Source organism: Theropithecus gelada, chromosome X (assembly GCF_003255815.1).
Source record: "Theropithecus gelada isolate Dixy chromosome X, Tgel_1.0, whole genome shotgun sequence".
NCBI lineage: Eukaryota > Metazoa > Chordata > Mammalia > Primates > Cercopithecidae > Theropithecus > Theropithecus gelada.
The window spans coordinates 20,659,061-20,676,828 of record NC_037689.1 but is presented as its reverse complement, the minus strand read 5'-3'; the positions used below and the strand labels follow the sequence as shown (position 1 = coordinate 20,676,828).

At 42.5% G+C, this 17,768-nt stretch overlaps 1 protein-coding gene across 4 annotated transcripts in view; it reads left to right on the top strand.

The window, feature by feature from the left end:
- TSPAN7 (tetraspanin 7) overlaps nucleotides 1–17,768 on the top strand; it is a 117,235-nt gene that overhangs the window by 78,725 nt on the left and 20,742 nt on the right. For all 4 annotated transcript variants that reach the window (XM_025371953.1, XM_025371952.1, XM_025371955.1 and 1 more), the window contains one exon: nucleotides 15,607–15,795. In XM_025371953.1, the coding sequence (XP_025227738.1) occupies nucleotides 15,607–15,795 (189 nt within the window). The remainder of the gene's footprint in view (nucleotides 1–15,606; nucleotides 15,796–17,768) is intronic.

Sequence of the window (17,768 nt, the reverse complement as noted above, 5' to 3'; positions counted from 1 at the left end):
AAAAAAAAAAAGAAGAAGAAGTAACAGATGCCAATATTATGTTATTCCTGTTAGGTAAGGAGGGTCCCTGGTGTAATCCCAAATTTGCTTGCTTTTTAATTTACTATATTACTTACTTTTTAAACATTTATTTTTATGAATATCCTCTAGCATTTTGGAAGGCACTTATTTTATATACTCTTGGTCCTTAGGCCCTTTCTTCACCCCAAATGAGTATGTTAACAGACTGTGACACAGTGTGACACCTCTTCTTATGCTGTATTGTCCACAATGATACATTTCTCGTGACCGCCAAGCCCTCATTCTTGCATGGGAAGAGTCCCTACTGCAGTAATGTTAGCCACTTGCTGAGCTCCCAAGTCAGAAGGGGGGTGGTGGTTCCAGATGTGGTGAGAGGCTTGGTGACGGTGAAAGGATATCCGAAGGATCCTACCAGTGCCATTGGAACATTTAGGAGAGACCTACTTTGAATGGTCCATAGAGTACAGTGAGTTTGGCAACAAGCCAATTCCTTCAAGCTAGTGTCTTCATTTATTTGAAGTCACTTGGCATGCAGCCTTATGTGGTCAAGGACCTAAGCCACTCTTTTGGGAGGAGCTGAGGGAAGGGTCTGGCCTCCTGGGAGTTGCCAGTATTGCACCCTCCCTCTAGGCCCCCTGGTTAGCCAACCAGAGCTTCTGTTCCCTTGCTGGTACAGGCTGCTTGTGGCTACCTGAGTTGGGTTTCCCCAGGGTCCCTTTGGGACAAAGGGTTGTGCTGTTAACAGGTCTATCACCACAGTTTTCTGATGCTGTACAGGATGCAGTGTTTAAAGTCAGGCTGAACACATAGGCTGCTTCACAGTCCCTATCCTTTATTTCAGGAGGAAAGGGAGAGCCAAGTCCCACAGTGACGGGCATGTTAATCAGTGGGTTGCCCGGCTCACTGCCTTTTCTGACCATCTGTTCTCCTAGCACTTGCTGATAAGATGGGGCATTGGGACATGGCCCTGCCCTCATCACAGCTGATGGCTTCCGAGAGGTCACCTGACCTGAGACGGGTCCCTCAGATTCTCTCTTCCATGAATTTGAAATTAATATTCAAGGCTGCTCATCAGTCTCTGTTGGATGTTTGAATCGGGAATGCCCTAGTGGGAGGCCTTTGTACAGAGAGAGCCAGTGTGCATAGATAGAGAAGAATGCAGCTGATGTGCAAGAGAGGTACATCCCAGAGCCCTGGCTTATAGAAGGGTAGCTCCTCTGACTTCCTGTCCCAGGAAGTGCCAGCGGCTTGTGCTTCCCACAAGATGCCCGTGGCCCTCAGGAAGCCCCTTGCTCAAGGTGGCTTGTATCATCTCTTGCTAGTAGCCACATGATCTGTGGTTAAGATACTTTACGTCTGAACAATGGGAGGCAAAATGAGTTGAGAGAACGGTTTAGTAAAAATAATATCAATTGATGTAAGAGGTCAGAATATAGCCATTGTGCCTGCTGGTCCATCCTACCAGCAAGCCAGTGCAGTCCTTGGTCACAGTCACTCACAGTGTATGCCAGGGCTTCAGACAGCCCTTGGCTGTGAGTGAAGACATATGGTAAGAGCCAGTGGCTTTCCTTTGCCCAGGAAAGCATGACCTTGGCCATAACTTGTGTGTAGCACAGGTGGGCTCAACCATTCTAGCCCCTTCATTGCTGCTTTAAAGAGTTCTTTAAAAGAGGGTATGGTCTCCGGGCCAGTCACTTTCAGCTGACACTGTCAGAGGGGAAGGATTTCTGCTTCTTGCTGAGAAGCCTTAGCTTTCTAAAATAAGTTGTTTTGGTGACTCTTGGGGAAGGAAGAGGCTTACATCACTGGACTTTGAGTTGAGGGACCTGATTACCAGGTTATACTTTTCTGGACTTCTCATTTGTCTAAGACCACAACAGTCATATTTGTTTCTAAGCACAATGTAGAAGGAATGCAACAGCCTTTGATGCTGGTTCCAAACTTGACTATTGCATCTCTCTAGCCTTTTTTACATGTCAGGCTCCCTGCCCAACCTCTCCCATCTCATGCCCTCTTAGCAACCTCAGAAACCAAAGAAAAATGCCGTCATGTCCTTGATGAGAACTATTTGCAATCAAAGCACTCTTTCTGGTCGTATTTCATTATCAGAAATGTGATTTTTATATACACACACACACACACACACACACACACACAGTTAATAACAATCCCCATGAGGGACTCATCTCTTTTCAGGGAGCAGATGACTGGGGATTCAGATAAGGTGTTCCCAAAGTCTTAGAATACAAGGTAAAAATGTCAGTCATAAGAGGTATGTGGAAAATCTTAAGCACATTCAGAAAAGGATGAAATGATTATTGTCTTTGAGTGTCAGGAAAGGCCTCTTGGTGGAAAGGACATCTTCGTTGTGCTTTGAAAAGCAGGTAGGACCTGGCAGGGCAGCGATGGGGCAGGAGGGCTGAGCAGGTAGAGCCCCGCATGTATCCTGCAGGAGCAAGCTTGATGGTTGTGCTGCCTCAGGGTCCAAAGTGGAGTTGTATTTGCCCCCATAGCAATGTAAGGAGCTATGTAATTTTCTATAGGAATAGATCTCTGGTGCAATATGCCATTACTAATAGCACCTTATTAGACACTTCCTCTTTTTAGTTCCAATACACGTCAGGTTTTTGACAGAATCCTTGTCTATGTGTGAAAAGTATGAAGGTTGCACCTATAGCTTTTGTAAATTTATCTTTAACAAGCTTCACTGATTCTTAAAGTCATCCAGGATTTCTGACTCTAAGCGATGTAGAGTGTATTTGCTTATGGAAAATAGAAGAATTAAAATAATAAGGCAAATACTTCTTCCAGTGCCATATCCTCTTTTAAAGAACACAGCTCGTTTTCATTGCAGCCCCATTACACTGAACAGGCTTTTCTCTTGCTCTTAATGTGACAAAATTATATGACCTATCGCTTCCTTTGAAGATCAAAGGAAATGAAACTCCAGATCTGGGAAAATGGTTTCCCCAGTTCCTGTGCTGTTAAAGCTCCTATTCATCCGTGTATGAAAATCCAGGGAGATAATTGGCTAGCAAAGGCTAGCCAATTGGCTAGCACAAGGCTTCTGGGACAATAGTCAGAATGAGAACAGGTTTTGAAAAACAGTGCAACTTAGCCCTTCCTGCTGGATTTCCAGCCATAGGACTTCTGTCCCATGGTTGTATCCAGAGCCTCTATGGGGCTGCCCAGAAAGCTGTTTACCTTCTGTTATAAGGTAACCCTCCCAAGGCAACCCACGCCATTTTGGGCAGTGCCTATTATTAGAAAGTTCTTCCTTGTAATGAGCCAAAAATCTGTTTCCCTATAACTTTCCCTAATACTGGCTTAAATATAGATTTTTGAGGACTGGCCTAGAAACAAGCCACCATGTATAACACGGTTTCTCAACAAAAATACCTTTTGAGTTTCAAACAAGTAATGTATAAATAACCCGGAACACAGCCCAGTTCATAAAATGGAGCATGCCCAATAAGGGGCACGGGAGGGTCCAGCCCAGGAAAGGAGAATGGCAAAGGCCAGCGCCCCCAGGGTCAGTTTGTAGAGTCCATTTCTTCCCACTCTGCCTTTACCCATGTTTCCTGGCTATTGACAATTAGAAAGTGCCCAAGAAACCTCGCTGTGGAAATTGGTTCAGGGTACTGGTTTCCTCATAGCTCACTTATAGGAAGCCCTTAGGCAGTATAAAGAAGACCAGGCTTCTCTTTAGCGCTCACCTACCTAGAGGAGAGGGTCAGTGACTGGGTAATATTGGATAGAGGAAGTCAGCCCTTGGCCTTGACTGCTGTTACTTACACTGCCGCAAGAGGCAGAGTATCCTAATGACCAGGAAAACTGCCTTCGAGTTGGACAGAAATTGGACTCTGGGCTATACCACTTATTCGCCTTGTGACTTTGAGCAAGTTGCTGAAAGTCAACAACCGAAAGCCTCAGGTTTTCATCTGCGAAACAGAGATTAAGAATAAATGTGATGAAGCGTATAAGGAGCACGGTACTGCTCAATAAATGTCATTTATCACACATATACACGGTTAACTGTGTTTCCAGACTGTGCCCTTCGTTCGTGAACAACCAATCAAATCCCCCTCCCAGGCTGTGGGGTGAGCAGATATGATGCAGCTGCCTTATCTGGTGACTCAGCCCATCGCTTTTGGTTAGAGCTACTTTGAAAGGCAATTCCACAGTTTCAGAGTGGGTTCTCCTCATGTATGTTGTACCTGTGGCCTCTTGTTTCTCTTCTCAGGGCCCAAACCAGAGTACTTAAGTTTCTTAAGCTTTCATTTTACAATGTGCTTGGTGGAAAACCAATACTCAAGACACTACAGTTTTCCATATGTTTGTCAAGCTTTATTGGTTCTTCAGATCAGTCCTCCCACAGGTTTGTTCCTGGTGCTTATGATACTGAACATTTCTGGTTCACCTCGACATATACATGAAGATCTTTATTTCCCATACTGGCTTTTAAAGTATCAAACTATAGCTTGGAGTGGAACATGCTTTCATTTCTATAGATTTACCTGCTGGAAGGAGGGAAATAATAGATAGCCTTTTAAAATAAATGAATTATTGGCCATGCCTATAGATCTTATTTATTTTTAATTATGGCAGCCAAATTCTCAGGGTTGATTCAAGGACAAATCAGTGCCAGGATGGATGACGCTGGCTTATGAACTCTTCTTGTGGAAGAGTTAGGAGTAAGGAGTTGAAGGGAAAGAACCTTCTACAGACAGGCTAAAGACGACATTAAAAGAAAGCAGTGGTGGAGGGTCAGGGCTTTGAGTAACTGTTCTGCCATTCAGTGGCAATGACCTTGGGCATGTTTCATAGGGTTATTAAGAGGATTGAGCCAGATAAAGCATTAAAGCACTTAGCATAGTGCAGGGCACATAGATAGTAAGCACCTCAGTTGTACATTTTTTAAGAGAGAGGGAAATCTTACATAAATGCTGTTCATTATCTTGGCTGCTAACCATCAGCTACAGACCTTATAGAGTTATAGGATATTAGAGCTTCAAATTACTTTTCTATTAGTGGTGATGGATTAGAAGGAACCATTCCCATGCTTTCTCATTTAGTCCCGCTTGTGGCCAAATGCAGACATTTATGAAGCAATGTGCTGGATTAGAAGCAATTGGCCAAAGAACAGGTTTTTATCTGAGTGCAACTGCCAGGGCCTTACAGTAAGTAGTCAGGCGCACCATTTAGCCTCCTTGATGCAGTGCTAGTGACAATAGACTTTATGCCTCCAAAGCTCATACTTACTTACCTGCCTGCGGTCTTGTATTTGGTCAGTTAGCAAATATTTACTGAGCCCCTCCTATGAGCAGGCATTCGTCTTGGCCCTAGGGATACACCCATGAAGAGGACAAAAATCCTGCCCTCACAGAACTTAACATTCATTTTGGGAGATGAAGTGAGTAAGGTAAATAGTGTACAAAGGTGATAGGTGGAATGGCGAAAAATAAAGCAGGAGCCCTGTGGGGGAGTGGAATTCTGGTTTCAAATAGGGTCATCAGGGAAGGGCTCATGGAGGAGCAGAGACTTGAAGAAATGAGAGATCTTGGAATTCCAGGCAGATGGAAGAGCAAGTATGAAATCTCTGAGGCAAGGGCATGCCAAGAGTGTTGAGGGTGAGCACAGAGCCCTGTGAGGCTGCAGCAGAGTGAACCAGTGAGGGCTACAGGTCAAGTAGGGCCTGCAGGCCAGGATAAGAACGTTGACTTTCTCTCCGAGAGATGAAATGTTGTGGGAGGATTTTGAGCAAAGTCATGATATTATTGGACTTAGGTTTCAGCAGGATCACCTCAACTGCTGTGTTGAATAGAGAATGGGGACAAGGGTGGATGCAAGGGGAGATGGAGGCTTGGCCTAGTGGTAGAAGTGGTGAAGTGTCCTCTTTGTGTTTTTCTGAAATGTCCGATTTTTGGGGGGCCAAAAACATATTACTATTACCTTAAAGTTATTTTTTTCATAGTGCTCTGTCAACATTAGACATCTGAATTTTCCCTGTACATTGCATTTAGTAGCAGTACCACATACATATGCAGTATGGACATATGAGTGTTGAAAGGAAAGTGAATTAAGTCACTAATACAAGTTTTTAATTTTTTTTTCCCTAAATCACCCCAGGAGAAAGTTAGGATCATTGAAAGGAGAATCCTACCTTACTGTTTATATGAGAATCTTGCTCTTGAACACTGCATACATGCTTTCTTTTCCAGGCTTTTCCACATTTAATAGTAGGTCCTCTTCTAACATTATGTTTTATTGGCTCCAGTTTCACCTGAAAGGAGGCATGAATTCTTCAAACCACCCCACCCCATCACAGCCCATCGATGCGAAGCCACATAAAGCGTGGGAATTCAGTGACTTTTTTTTGCCATCTGAGTTCTAGCTTCTTCCTGTGTATAAAGTATTTATTAGGACTATGGTTTTGGTTTCAGTATTTTGAAGATGATAATCCTATGCATAAATTATGCAAAGAAGATTCTCCCTTTCGAAAATAATGGAACTCCAGGAAAGCCAAATATGTTCAACATAATTATGAGAAAGGAGTGTGCTGCTGTCAGATTGGCATTTATGGAAGAATTGTTACCGTTCGTTTTTCCAGATTCATTCCCATCCAAAATTCACAAGGACACAGTCACTAAAAGGGAGCTGAATTTGAAGAAGAGCTTGTCACTAAGATTCATTCTGTATTTATTGAGCTCCTACTATATGCTCCAGGGGTACATTGTACTATAGGCACAATGAGTGGCTTTCAAATTGAAGGCTGAGAATCACTGTCAGACAAGCAGTGATTCTGTTTAGATGGATATTAAGACAGAATGTTTGAACAGCATGTTGTCTTGGAAAATCAGGTACGAGGTATGGCTGAGGCTTTGGTGAATATAAAGGAGGAAAGGATTTATGCCTTCCCCACATGACTCTTAAAATCCTGAGGTATTAATACAATTAATACAAGGCAGAAAAATGTGTAGTCAGTAGAAACATTCTGTCAACACACATTAATATGTTGCTCCTGTTTATAAGCTTATTCTGACATGCTCTTTTTTAAAACTATCTTATTAGTGTGGAATTCGATCCATCTTTTCACAGCGCTGGTTATCTGAGGAATGGAAGCAAGGGAAGGGGTTTCTTGCCATAACTCTTTCTTCAGTGGTGGTGGGCTATCTGCTAATGGCGCTAAGACTGTTAGTGCTCCTGGCACTCACATGGCCTCAGTGTATATTCAACTGTGCCAAAAGATAAAGGAGGTGGGGCATAGAGGGAATCCCCCAAACATTAAGCTTCTGTCACTTTAGCCACTACAGCTGGTGCTGATTTCTAAGTACATAAATCTCCTGGTAAGTGGCTTTGCTGGCCCCAATTCCTAATAGGCATTTACCTATATGATGTCTATTTATATATCTGGGCCATCATGAAACCAGAGGTATGAGCTACATGCATATAGTCTTAACCTCTGGTTTGCTTGCTTCTTCCTTTCATATGCTCTTGAACTCTCAAAGTTGAAACAAGACCTTCACTATTAGTATAGATCAAAAACCTAAGTCCTGTTTTAAACATTTGATAGGAGAACTCAACAATGCTTATAAAGAAAAAGTAACGCCAAGGGGCTCAGAATAAGCTACCCTTAACATTCTTCTCTGATGTAATAGAATGTTTCTCAACGTACAGATATGTGTGCTGTCAAATTCTTTCTTTTCTTTTTGCTTCTGGGCCTTTTTTGGGGAATTTAGTTTTTAAGGGAGAAGAAACCTAAAGTCCATAACCTTTTAGGGTAATATAAAAGAAATGAGAAACCAATTCAATAGAGGTGCCCATTCTTTCTCTTTTCCCAGTGCGATATACAGAGTACCTAATAACATGTTCAGGAATTTTCTGTGACTGTATTTGTTGAATAATGGAATTAAGTATAAGGTAGAGCTGTGTGGGCCTCATTTGAAGGAGTTTAGTTGTTCAAGTAGTAAAAGGCTCTCTTAACAAGGTGACATTTATTATTATTTTAGCAGCTGTATGGCCCTGATTTTCTGTGACAGGCCAATTTCAAAGATCTCTAGTGTGTTCAGATTCTGTTTTTAATTCTGAAAATACTGTCACCATATGGGTCAATTTTTACCACTTCATGGGCCTATAGGACGTTAGAGAATATTCAGTCTCTAGCCAGCCGCCTCCTTGAGCCACCCTCTAGCTAAACTCCCCAGGCTGAATACAGAGCCCAGCAGGTGCAGCACCTTGGTGAATGCTGTTGACCAGTCTTTGGCATCCAAGCTAACAGTTGAATTTGATATTTGCCCCTCTGAGGACCACTGGTAATTCAAAGAAACAAAGAACTCTAGCACTGGAAGGGCCCTGGGGCTAGTCCTGCCACTTTGTAAAGGATGAACGAAGACACAGAAATGCAACATGACTGGTGTAAGCTGGTGGTTGCAACTTAGAGAAGGAAGTATTGTTTGCTGGACTTACAGCATGCCTGGAGCCATTTCCTATGAAATGATTAGTTGTTTCACTACACATATGAAGAGACTGTAATAGACCCACAGCCAAAGCTAGAATTTCTGACTTTTCATAGTGCTGTTCAAAGCCTTTTTCATATTTTCAAAAGCATCTGTGATTTGTTAGACCTTGTTAGACAATCTGCATTTTAGACTCTGGCTATCTGATCCCTGATAAAATCCAAATAGAAGCTAGAGATTGTGACAAATCACTCTGGCTTCATGACCTAGCTCCTGAAACTTGAAGTCTATGAATTGAGTCTAGGATGTAATAATATTAAAATACAAAATGTGATCTCAGTGGGCTGTACTGGTGCATAAATAAAAAGAGTGCCCTGTCTGGTCATTAGTATACACGGGGTCAATGAATTGTGCTGGTGTTTTGTTTCCCGTAAGTCTTTTTTTTTTTTTAATAAGGTCTTGCTCTGTCACCCAGGCTGGAGTATGGTGGTACAATCTTAGCACACTGCAGCCTCGACCTACTGGACTCAGGTGATCCTCCCATCTCAGCCTCCCAAGTAGCTGTGACTACAGGCATGTGCTGCCACACCTGGCTAATTTTTGTATTTTTTTTTTGTAGAGATGGGGGTCTCACTATGTTGCCCAGGCTGGTCTTGAACTCCTGGCCTCAAACAATCCTCCCACCTTGGCCTCCCCAAGTGCTGGGATTATAGGCACAAGCCACTGTGCCTGGCCTTGTTTCCAATAAACCTTTAAAGGAGAAAAAGTTTCTTTCTTCCATGTCCTACTTCTCGTATTGGCAACCACCTTCATAGACTTGTCCACTCTGTTTTGTGTCTCCATGTTGTCCCCTGTCTTCCAGCATTGTCCTCTCATGTTCTAGTGGCAGTCTTCCTCAAGCCTTAGTCCTTGACCTTCCCACCATCTTTTGCTTCTGTTTCCTAAGATTCATTGTTCTCTCTTAGCTGTCACTTCTGGCCTCAGCCCTCACCTGCAGCTCTGACTTACTCATGAATTCAAGCCCCACATTCACAACTGCCTTCTGAACATGTTGCCTATGTGACTTTTGGTCACCCTAAACCCAACAGAAAACAGAGCCTGGACCAGATGGTCTCTGGATTTCCTATTGGTTCTCAGATTCCATTTTAACAAGTCAGCACTTAAGATTATCTCACTCCTCTCCCCCTTCTTTACTTCCCTGTCTCTTTTTAATGATACCACCAACCTCTCAGCTATGTAACATGTATGATCTTCCACATACACACACACCCACAGACGTACACACATATACATGTACACAAGAGACAAAAATGATGGAGTAAAAAGGTTGAATTGGCTAAAATACTTGCCTAGAGAGAGTTCAAAGCACATGTCTTGATAACAGTGGGATCTTCTTATAAAAAGTAAAGCTTTTGTTATGCTAGTGAGCTTATACATTTTTGAGTTGTCTGTGTAAAACTACAAACGCGTGTCCTGCTGGGCATTCTTCCAACCCTTTCTTATCCAGGAGCCTCTCGCCACCTTGGAAAGCTGACAGAACAGTGGGCTTCAGGTCCAGAAATGAGCTAACTTTCCTACCCCTGCTGCTGGTGGTTTATCAGGTACAGGGAGAATCTTAGAAACTCTCTTTTGTTTGCCTAAAGGCACAGCTATAAATATATTTCAGTGTGACTGAGTGTGTCAAGTTTGAGGTTCTGATTTGTTATATCAGAATGTTAGAGCTGGGAGGGAAGCACTGGCAATCAGGTTTCTCCACCTCCTGATTTTACTGAAGAGTGAACTGAGGCCCAGAAACATCAGGTGATCTGCCCAAAGTCACACAGCTTATTAATGACAAAACTACAACATTTTTAATTCTAATTTTTTTTTTTTTTTGAGATGGGGGTCTTTCTATGTTGCCCAGGCTGGCCTCAAACTCCTGGGCTCAAGTGATCCTCCTGTCTCAGACTCCTGAGCAGCTGGGATTACAGGTGTGAGCCACCACACTCAGCTAACATTCTTTTTTTTCTCTCTTCTCTCTTTTCTCTTTTCTTTTCTTTTCTTTCTTGACACAGTAAAGCTCTGTCACCCAGGCTGGAGTACAGTGGCGTGATCTTGGCTCACTGCAACCTCTGCCCTGCGGGTTCAAGCGATTCTCCCACCTCAGCCTCCCAAATAGCTGGGATTACAGGCGCATACCACCACACCCGGCTAATTTTTGTATTTTTAGTAGAGGTGGGGTTTCACCATGTTGGCCAGGCTGGTCTCGAACTTCTGGCCTCAAGTGATCCGCCCAACTCCACCTCTGCCTTCCAAAGTGCTAGGATTACAGGCATGAGCCACCACACCTGGCCCCAGCTAACATCCTTTTAAATTTATTGAGTCCCTTTCTGCCACTCATCTGGAATGGGTTCTCAAGCCCAGTGAAGAATCCCAATAAATTATGGTTCTTAGTCTATTTTAAAAACACTAAGTATACATACAATTTGTAATAAAATCTTAAGTTGTAAATATAATGGATGCATACTGTTACTTCTTAAAATAAGATGACAACATTATAGAAGCTGCTGGTTGGTTTCTTTGCTTTTCTGGTTACTTTCTCCACCTCTACCTAATCAGGTCCCAACATTGTGCAAAGACTTCTCCTCCTCTTTGTCCCCTTGGCACACACACTCACCTAAGAATCAGCTAAAAGAATAGTTTGTCAGGTACTTCTCCTCTTCAAACCTAACATCTGAGGACTGTGGATTTTAATTATTGATGATGTGTATGGAATTTCAGTGTCATGCATTTTCTTCTGAGTTACAGAATTCTCTGGAGGATATTTCACAATACCTCGGTGTGTAGTTGCTATGAAGGACTTAACCTGTAAACCTCTGGGATGATTGAATTGTGGGCCAACTAAAATGCAATCCAGCTAAGACTGCTGCCTATGCTGTCACCTGTGTGTTTCTTTTTGTTGGTTTTTAGATGCAGTGCTTTCTATTCCATATGGCTCCTTAGTAGGCAGTCTCTTTTTTGATAGCTTGTACCTCTGTGATTCAATTTTTGTTGTTTTGTTTTCTTTAATTGAATGATATAGTAAATATGAACTTGGGTCATCATTAGAATAATGTGTATATATTCACTTAGAAGGTGGGGCTTATGAACCTTGTATTAAGGATTTAGTGAGAGGAAATAAGGACTTTGCCCACTCAGACTTGGCACAGCAGCTGCACCAGTTTCATCATAAGGTCTGTGGTCTGCATGCACAAAACAGAGTGGGCTCAAGTAAAATGCCTCTGGACAGGTGAGCAAATGGAAGTCCTCTATTTCTGGCACTTCTCTGAAGATCAGGATGCTACAAGATCCACAGAGAGACTTATCAGCATTAGCCAGGATGACCTGGCAAGAACAAGGGGAATTGTTTATGTTGGCTACTTGCTCCCCTAATAGCCATTTTAGGATGAAAATAAACCGTAGTAAGTCTGTTTCAGAGCATTTTGGATACCCCTTGGCATATTGCCAAACCTATCTGTAAGTTTTCTTTGAGTATAATTTTAAAGTAATCATCACACAAAAGCCTTTTCAGTTCTGATCTAACTTTTCTGATGCCATGATTATAGCTTTATTCTGTCTCATCACCAAGCCTAAATTAATAGTAGCTAGTGGTACTTTGCTACCCATACATTTTGAGCTGTGTTGTAAGCACACAGAAAATGAGATGCTGGGAATAAGCAAGAAAGGGAGAGCCTCAGCCTGGTTACTGCTGATGGATTGCTGGGGCTACCGTCCTGGCTTGTGGTTGATTTGGGAGCATATAAGGTGGTGCTGGTCCTTCACCAGGCCAGTCGTGTAGTTTATCTATGGTCTCCTATCTCTTTCCTCACTGAACCACAGCATTGGCTGCTTGCTGATCAATTCTTCTGAGAAAGAAGTAAAACCTCCATGAGAAAGGTAATATATGCTGATGATTGATTTAGGGATTTGAGGTCTCTGAGGAGCTCAGACACACAATTGCTTTGGTGAACTCTGAACTTACTCATTGCACCTCACAGCAGGAGAGAGATGTTTAAAAAAAAAAAAAAGTCCCTTGCTTTTCAGTTCAAAAGTCATGTTTGAGACATGACTTTCCTGTGGGTGCTTGCAAAAGCACATGTGTGGAGTGAATGTGTGTTGACAGGAGCCAAGAAAAAATGTATACATATGATAGTGGCTTTTGTCCACACACACACCCCCCCACCCCATGGAATACTACTAAGCCATATAAAGGAATGAAGTAATGGCATTCGCAGCAACCTGGATGGAATTGGAGACCATTATTCTAAGTGAAGTAACTCAGAAATGGAAAACCAAACATCGTATGTTCTCACTCATAAGTGGGAGCTAATCTGTGAGAATGCAAAAAGCATAGGAATGATACAATGCACTTTGGGGACTGGGGAGAAAGGGTGGGAGCAGGATGAGTGATAAAAGACTGCACATTGGGTACAGTGTACGCTGCTCAGGTGATGGGTGCACCAAAATCTCAGAAATCACCACTAAAGAATTTATTCATGTAACCAAACACCACTTGTTCACCAAAAACCTATTGAAATTAAAAAGTCTTTTTCTGAAAATGAAATATTTGTGTAATTTACATTTTATGACCATTTTAACAAACTGGTGTAGGTTTTGCACTTACGTGAGGAGAGGCTTCATGTACAAAGCAATGATTGCATTAGGATACATTATGTTATGAAAGGAGAAAAGGCATTAAAATGATCTTGGTACTGTTTGCCTTAAAATCAGGATTTGTGTTAACTTTGACATACTGCATGTAAGATTTGTTCTGGTAGTAACTGAACTTCATGAAATCATTGGTCACAGAAATATAAGTTATCAGACTGTCATACTTGATTAGCAGTATACATTTTCATTAAAGCAATCACATTCCAATAAGGACCAGCAATAGCAGTTCACAGAATGCAGCAGCTCAGTTTGTATTTGAGGCGTTACTGTATCTTTGGGAGCAATACCATGAAGTCGCAAGTTTCTGAATGAGGCATATATTCAGCCTAAACAACAACTAGCTTAACTGAATTTTTGCTTTTGTTCAATACATTTACATTGTGATGTTTACAGCTTAGGCTGATAATGCTACAGTGGAAAGTATGGGGGAAATTTCTCTTTGGTCCCATTTTAAATCACCTCGCAGTATTTACTGAATGTAGAAGTTGTGTAAGTATTTGGTATCTGATAAGCTCTGTTGTATAAAATATAGGTTCTAAGACCCAGAGAAATAAAAAATGTAATTTTTTCCCCAATGGAATAGTAAGCATTTACTCTGTGCCAGGCACTGTGCTAGGCATTAGTAAAAGATGGCACAGGCACTGTCCTTCTCTACATAGTGTCCATTGCATTTTTACCCCTAATGACTTGACAGTTGGTTCTTAAAATTTGATTTTAGCAGGTAAAAAGGATTTTATGTTTCCGTGTGGGGGAGTATGGCAGAAGAGGCTGCTCAAGGAAAGTACTTTTTAAAACAACCACCGGGTGTCAGCAGAGGACTTAGAACTCTTGGCAACATCTGTGTTCTTGGTTTTCTTGGATTTCTTAATTCGCTAGGCCATCTCCATTGGAATTTTTCAAAGGCAGTCAACCTCCACGGGGCCACTTTCTCCCAAATATTAGTGTCAAACACTTTCACCGCAACACTGCATCATGACTGTTTATCTTTGCCTAATAAAAGTAGCATTAGTTCCTCAATCTTTTTCTGATTTAAAACCTTTAATTCTGTCTTCATGGTGAGGGTTCTACAAAGTAGACAGGCTGCCGGGGCGGGGAAGTGTCACCAAACTCTAGTTGTTTTTATTGACCTCTCCCCCCATACAGGTAGAGCTCACCCTTACCTTATGCAGTGAAAGGTACATGGACTATTCTTGGTCCTGCCCCCAAAAAATAATCTGATAATGGAGCTTGATGGTTCCAAATTACAGGAAGTGTTTTCAGAGTATAAAGGAGAGAGGTCTAAGCATCTTCACTGGCCCAGACATTTGATTCATGGTATAGCATATATTTGGTGGTGGTCATAGACATTAGGAGCCATGTATTGATTGACAAGGGAAACCTTGGCAAGGTGGGTATTGATTTGTATCATGCCAATTCTCTCCAGTTTTCTCACCTTGACTCCTCACTTGAGTGAGCAAAGTAGACAGGGATCCAAGGCATTTGGTATGAGACATCAGGCTCTAGGGTGGGGTCAAACTGGAGATGGTCTTTCTTTGACACCCAAGTTTCTTTCAAGCTTCATGCGGTATCAGAAGTGGTAGCAGTTACAAGGCTGTCAGTTTGAGTTGCTAAGCTATTGGTGACCTGAAAGACCAGCTTGGGAGATGGTTAGAGACATAAAGCAACCCCAGTGGCTTTAGCAGCTAAAGCTGCCAGGGCGTGTGGCCTGCAGGGGGTGGAGAGTTAGGCATAGCATGCAGCCTGGAATCTATCCCATAAAGTAAAGGCCTGATTGATGCAGGGTTCTAGTTTAGACATGCTATAGGGATTTCTTTTGGACTGATCAGTGGGATTTGGCAAATCGCATTACAGCTAATTCCAGGAACTATGCAGATTCTTCTGTTGTTTTATATTGAATAAAATATTAAGACAGCACATCAATAGGGATTCAAAAATATTTGGAATATTTTGTTTTTGTGGAAATTTCTGCAATAATAGTCAAAGGGAATCACTGTGTTCCTGAAAACGTTGTGCAGAATGTCCATAAAGTATACTGTGTATACACATTCCATCAAAGAGGGCAGCTGTCATTCTTCCTGGGGTTATACCCAGCTTGGTGTCAGGCAGCAGCTGGGGGAAGGCTCTCAGACCTGTCGTATGATGTGCTTTGTAAACCACTTTTTAAAAAAGAAGTTCTTTATTGTTGGTTTGACTTCTAATTAACACAATAATTGCATATGGGATTATGTAAGGGGCACGTTTATTGGGGAAAAGAAAAAAACCAAAGTGTCTTTATGATGATTTTAGTTAACACTCTCTGACATTTCTCGTTGCTCAGGAAATCCTACAGCAAGTACCATCTTATTCATGGAAACTTGAGTCTTCAGATTGGGCCACATTGCTCTGTGCTGATTGTCACCTCTCTTGGCAATAGCTTCACACTCTCCTATCCCTCTTTCAGATCACTGGGGTGATCCTGCTGGCTGTTGGAGTCTGGGGCAAACTTACTCTGGGCACCTATATCTCCCTTATTGCCGAGAACTCCACAAATGCTCCCTATGTACTCATCGGAACTGGCACCACTATTGTTGTCTTTGGCCTGTTTGGATGCTTTGCTACATGTCGTGGTAGCCCATGGATGCTGAAACTGGTGAGTATGTCACAACATAATACTGCTTTCTCAACTGTATTTTTGTAAAAATATAAATTACATGGAGGTGAAATGGTTCGTCTTGAGGTCACAGACACGACCTTAACAATTTCAGTCCAGACTCTTTCCTAACCCAGCCTTTAATCCCCTAGAGGTAAAAACAGCCCCAAACACAGCCTGGCACGCTAAATCTAGTCCCAGTCCCTCCAGGTAGATGATGACAAAGCAGTGGCCAGTGATTGCAGTAGTCCATTTGTATCCTCATGACAAGATGCCCTGTTTCAGTCTTTTTTTTTTTTTTTTGAGATAGAGTCTCTCTCTGTTGCTCAGTCTGGAGTGTAGTGGCGCGATCTCTGCTCACTGCAAGCTCCGCCCCCTGGGTTCATGCCATTCTCCTGTCTCAGCATCCCGAGTAGCTGGGACTACAGGCACCCACCACCATGCCTGGCTAATTTTTTTTGTATTTTTAGTAGAGACAGGGTTTCACCACGTTAGCCAGGATGGTCTCGATCTCCTGACCTCAAGATCCACCTGCCTCAGCCTCCCAAAGTGCTGGGATTACAGGCGTGAGCCACCACACCCGGCCTTGCCCTGTTTCAGTTTTGGACTATGTCTTAGAAGTCTCCTTAAGCATGTGATATGTAGCTTTGGTGGGCAAGGTAGCATCCTGAACATAAGCAGACTTTTACTTCCAAGTTCCTATTGGAGAAATACTTTCTACCTCCTTGAGCCTGGCCGTGCACGGATGCATGTGTGTGGTCTTCTCTGAACCTGCACTCCCTATGTCAGTGCTATAAGAGTTGACCTGTCAGAGCCTGCCACCCAGAGGACTTATGCAGTGTCAAGTGTTGGCTACCAGGACCAGTGCAGGGTGCATACTCTTATGGGACAGATAAAGCAGTGATGCTTCCCAGATGATAAAGGCAGACTATTGAAAGGCTATTACTGTGATTTTTAACTTTTAGGTACACCAGTTGCCTAATTCTCTACTCACTGTTCATGTTCTTTATTGACGGGGATTAATGGTAAAGGATTTTATGGATAAAAATTAGCAAAGACCTCTCCTCAAAATAAAATTTTGTTTAAAATTATTTCAGGCATCTTACTCCATGAAGTGAGAAGCAAAGATTCCATCAGGGCCATGTTGCCTGTCCCTGTGTAGCCCTAGGTTGTAGTAACATTTAATACCATCTAGTGATATATGTGGGTGTGAGAGTGTTTCATTCCAAAGGAACCATCTTCCCAACTGGCACCGGGCAGTCAGTGTTGTGTTGTCAACTTCGTAGAAGTGGTGCTTGACTTTGCCACTTTCTATCCTGCAGACCAAACAGGAGGCTGGTGCCTCAGCCATCATTGATTCTTCGGGTTGGTGGGCAAGCCATAATGAGGCCCATCCTGAGGCACTTTTGCTGCTGTCACCTGGCACTCTATTCTAACACCCTGAGTCTACCTTCTAGTACTTCTCATAAACACTAGAGTTTCTTTTGGTCTAGTGCCGTGGTCCTCAACTCCAGACATGTGATTAAATCACCTTGGAAGCCATTTGCAAAAACCTTTGCCGGCATCCCACCGCCAGCTGGTTGAAGTAGACTCCTCAGTGGTGGTGAGGCCCTGGCATCTTATTTTCTAAAAAGCTCTCCAGAGGATTCTATCGTGTAACCAGTATCGAGAACCTTTTGTGTAGCACAATGAGTAGCAAGGGGAGAATTAACTTCAAAAGCATAGAAAAGAACAAATTCTAAAAAACCATCCATTCAAACAAGAAGGGAAGTGATGTGGTGTTGAGACCTGACTGATTCCAACTAACTGGTTTAAGTCTTAATGGCAAGGATGTAACCTCCTTGGACCTTTGTCTCCAATTATGACAAAATAGAATTGGACTAAATCACCAAAGTTTCTCCTGGCCCAAATACTATGACTGGAGAGAGGTGGGAGAGGGGATATTTTTGTGTTCTAATTCTAAATTTGCTTGT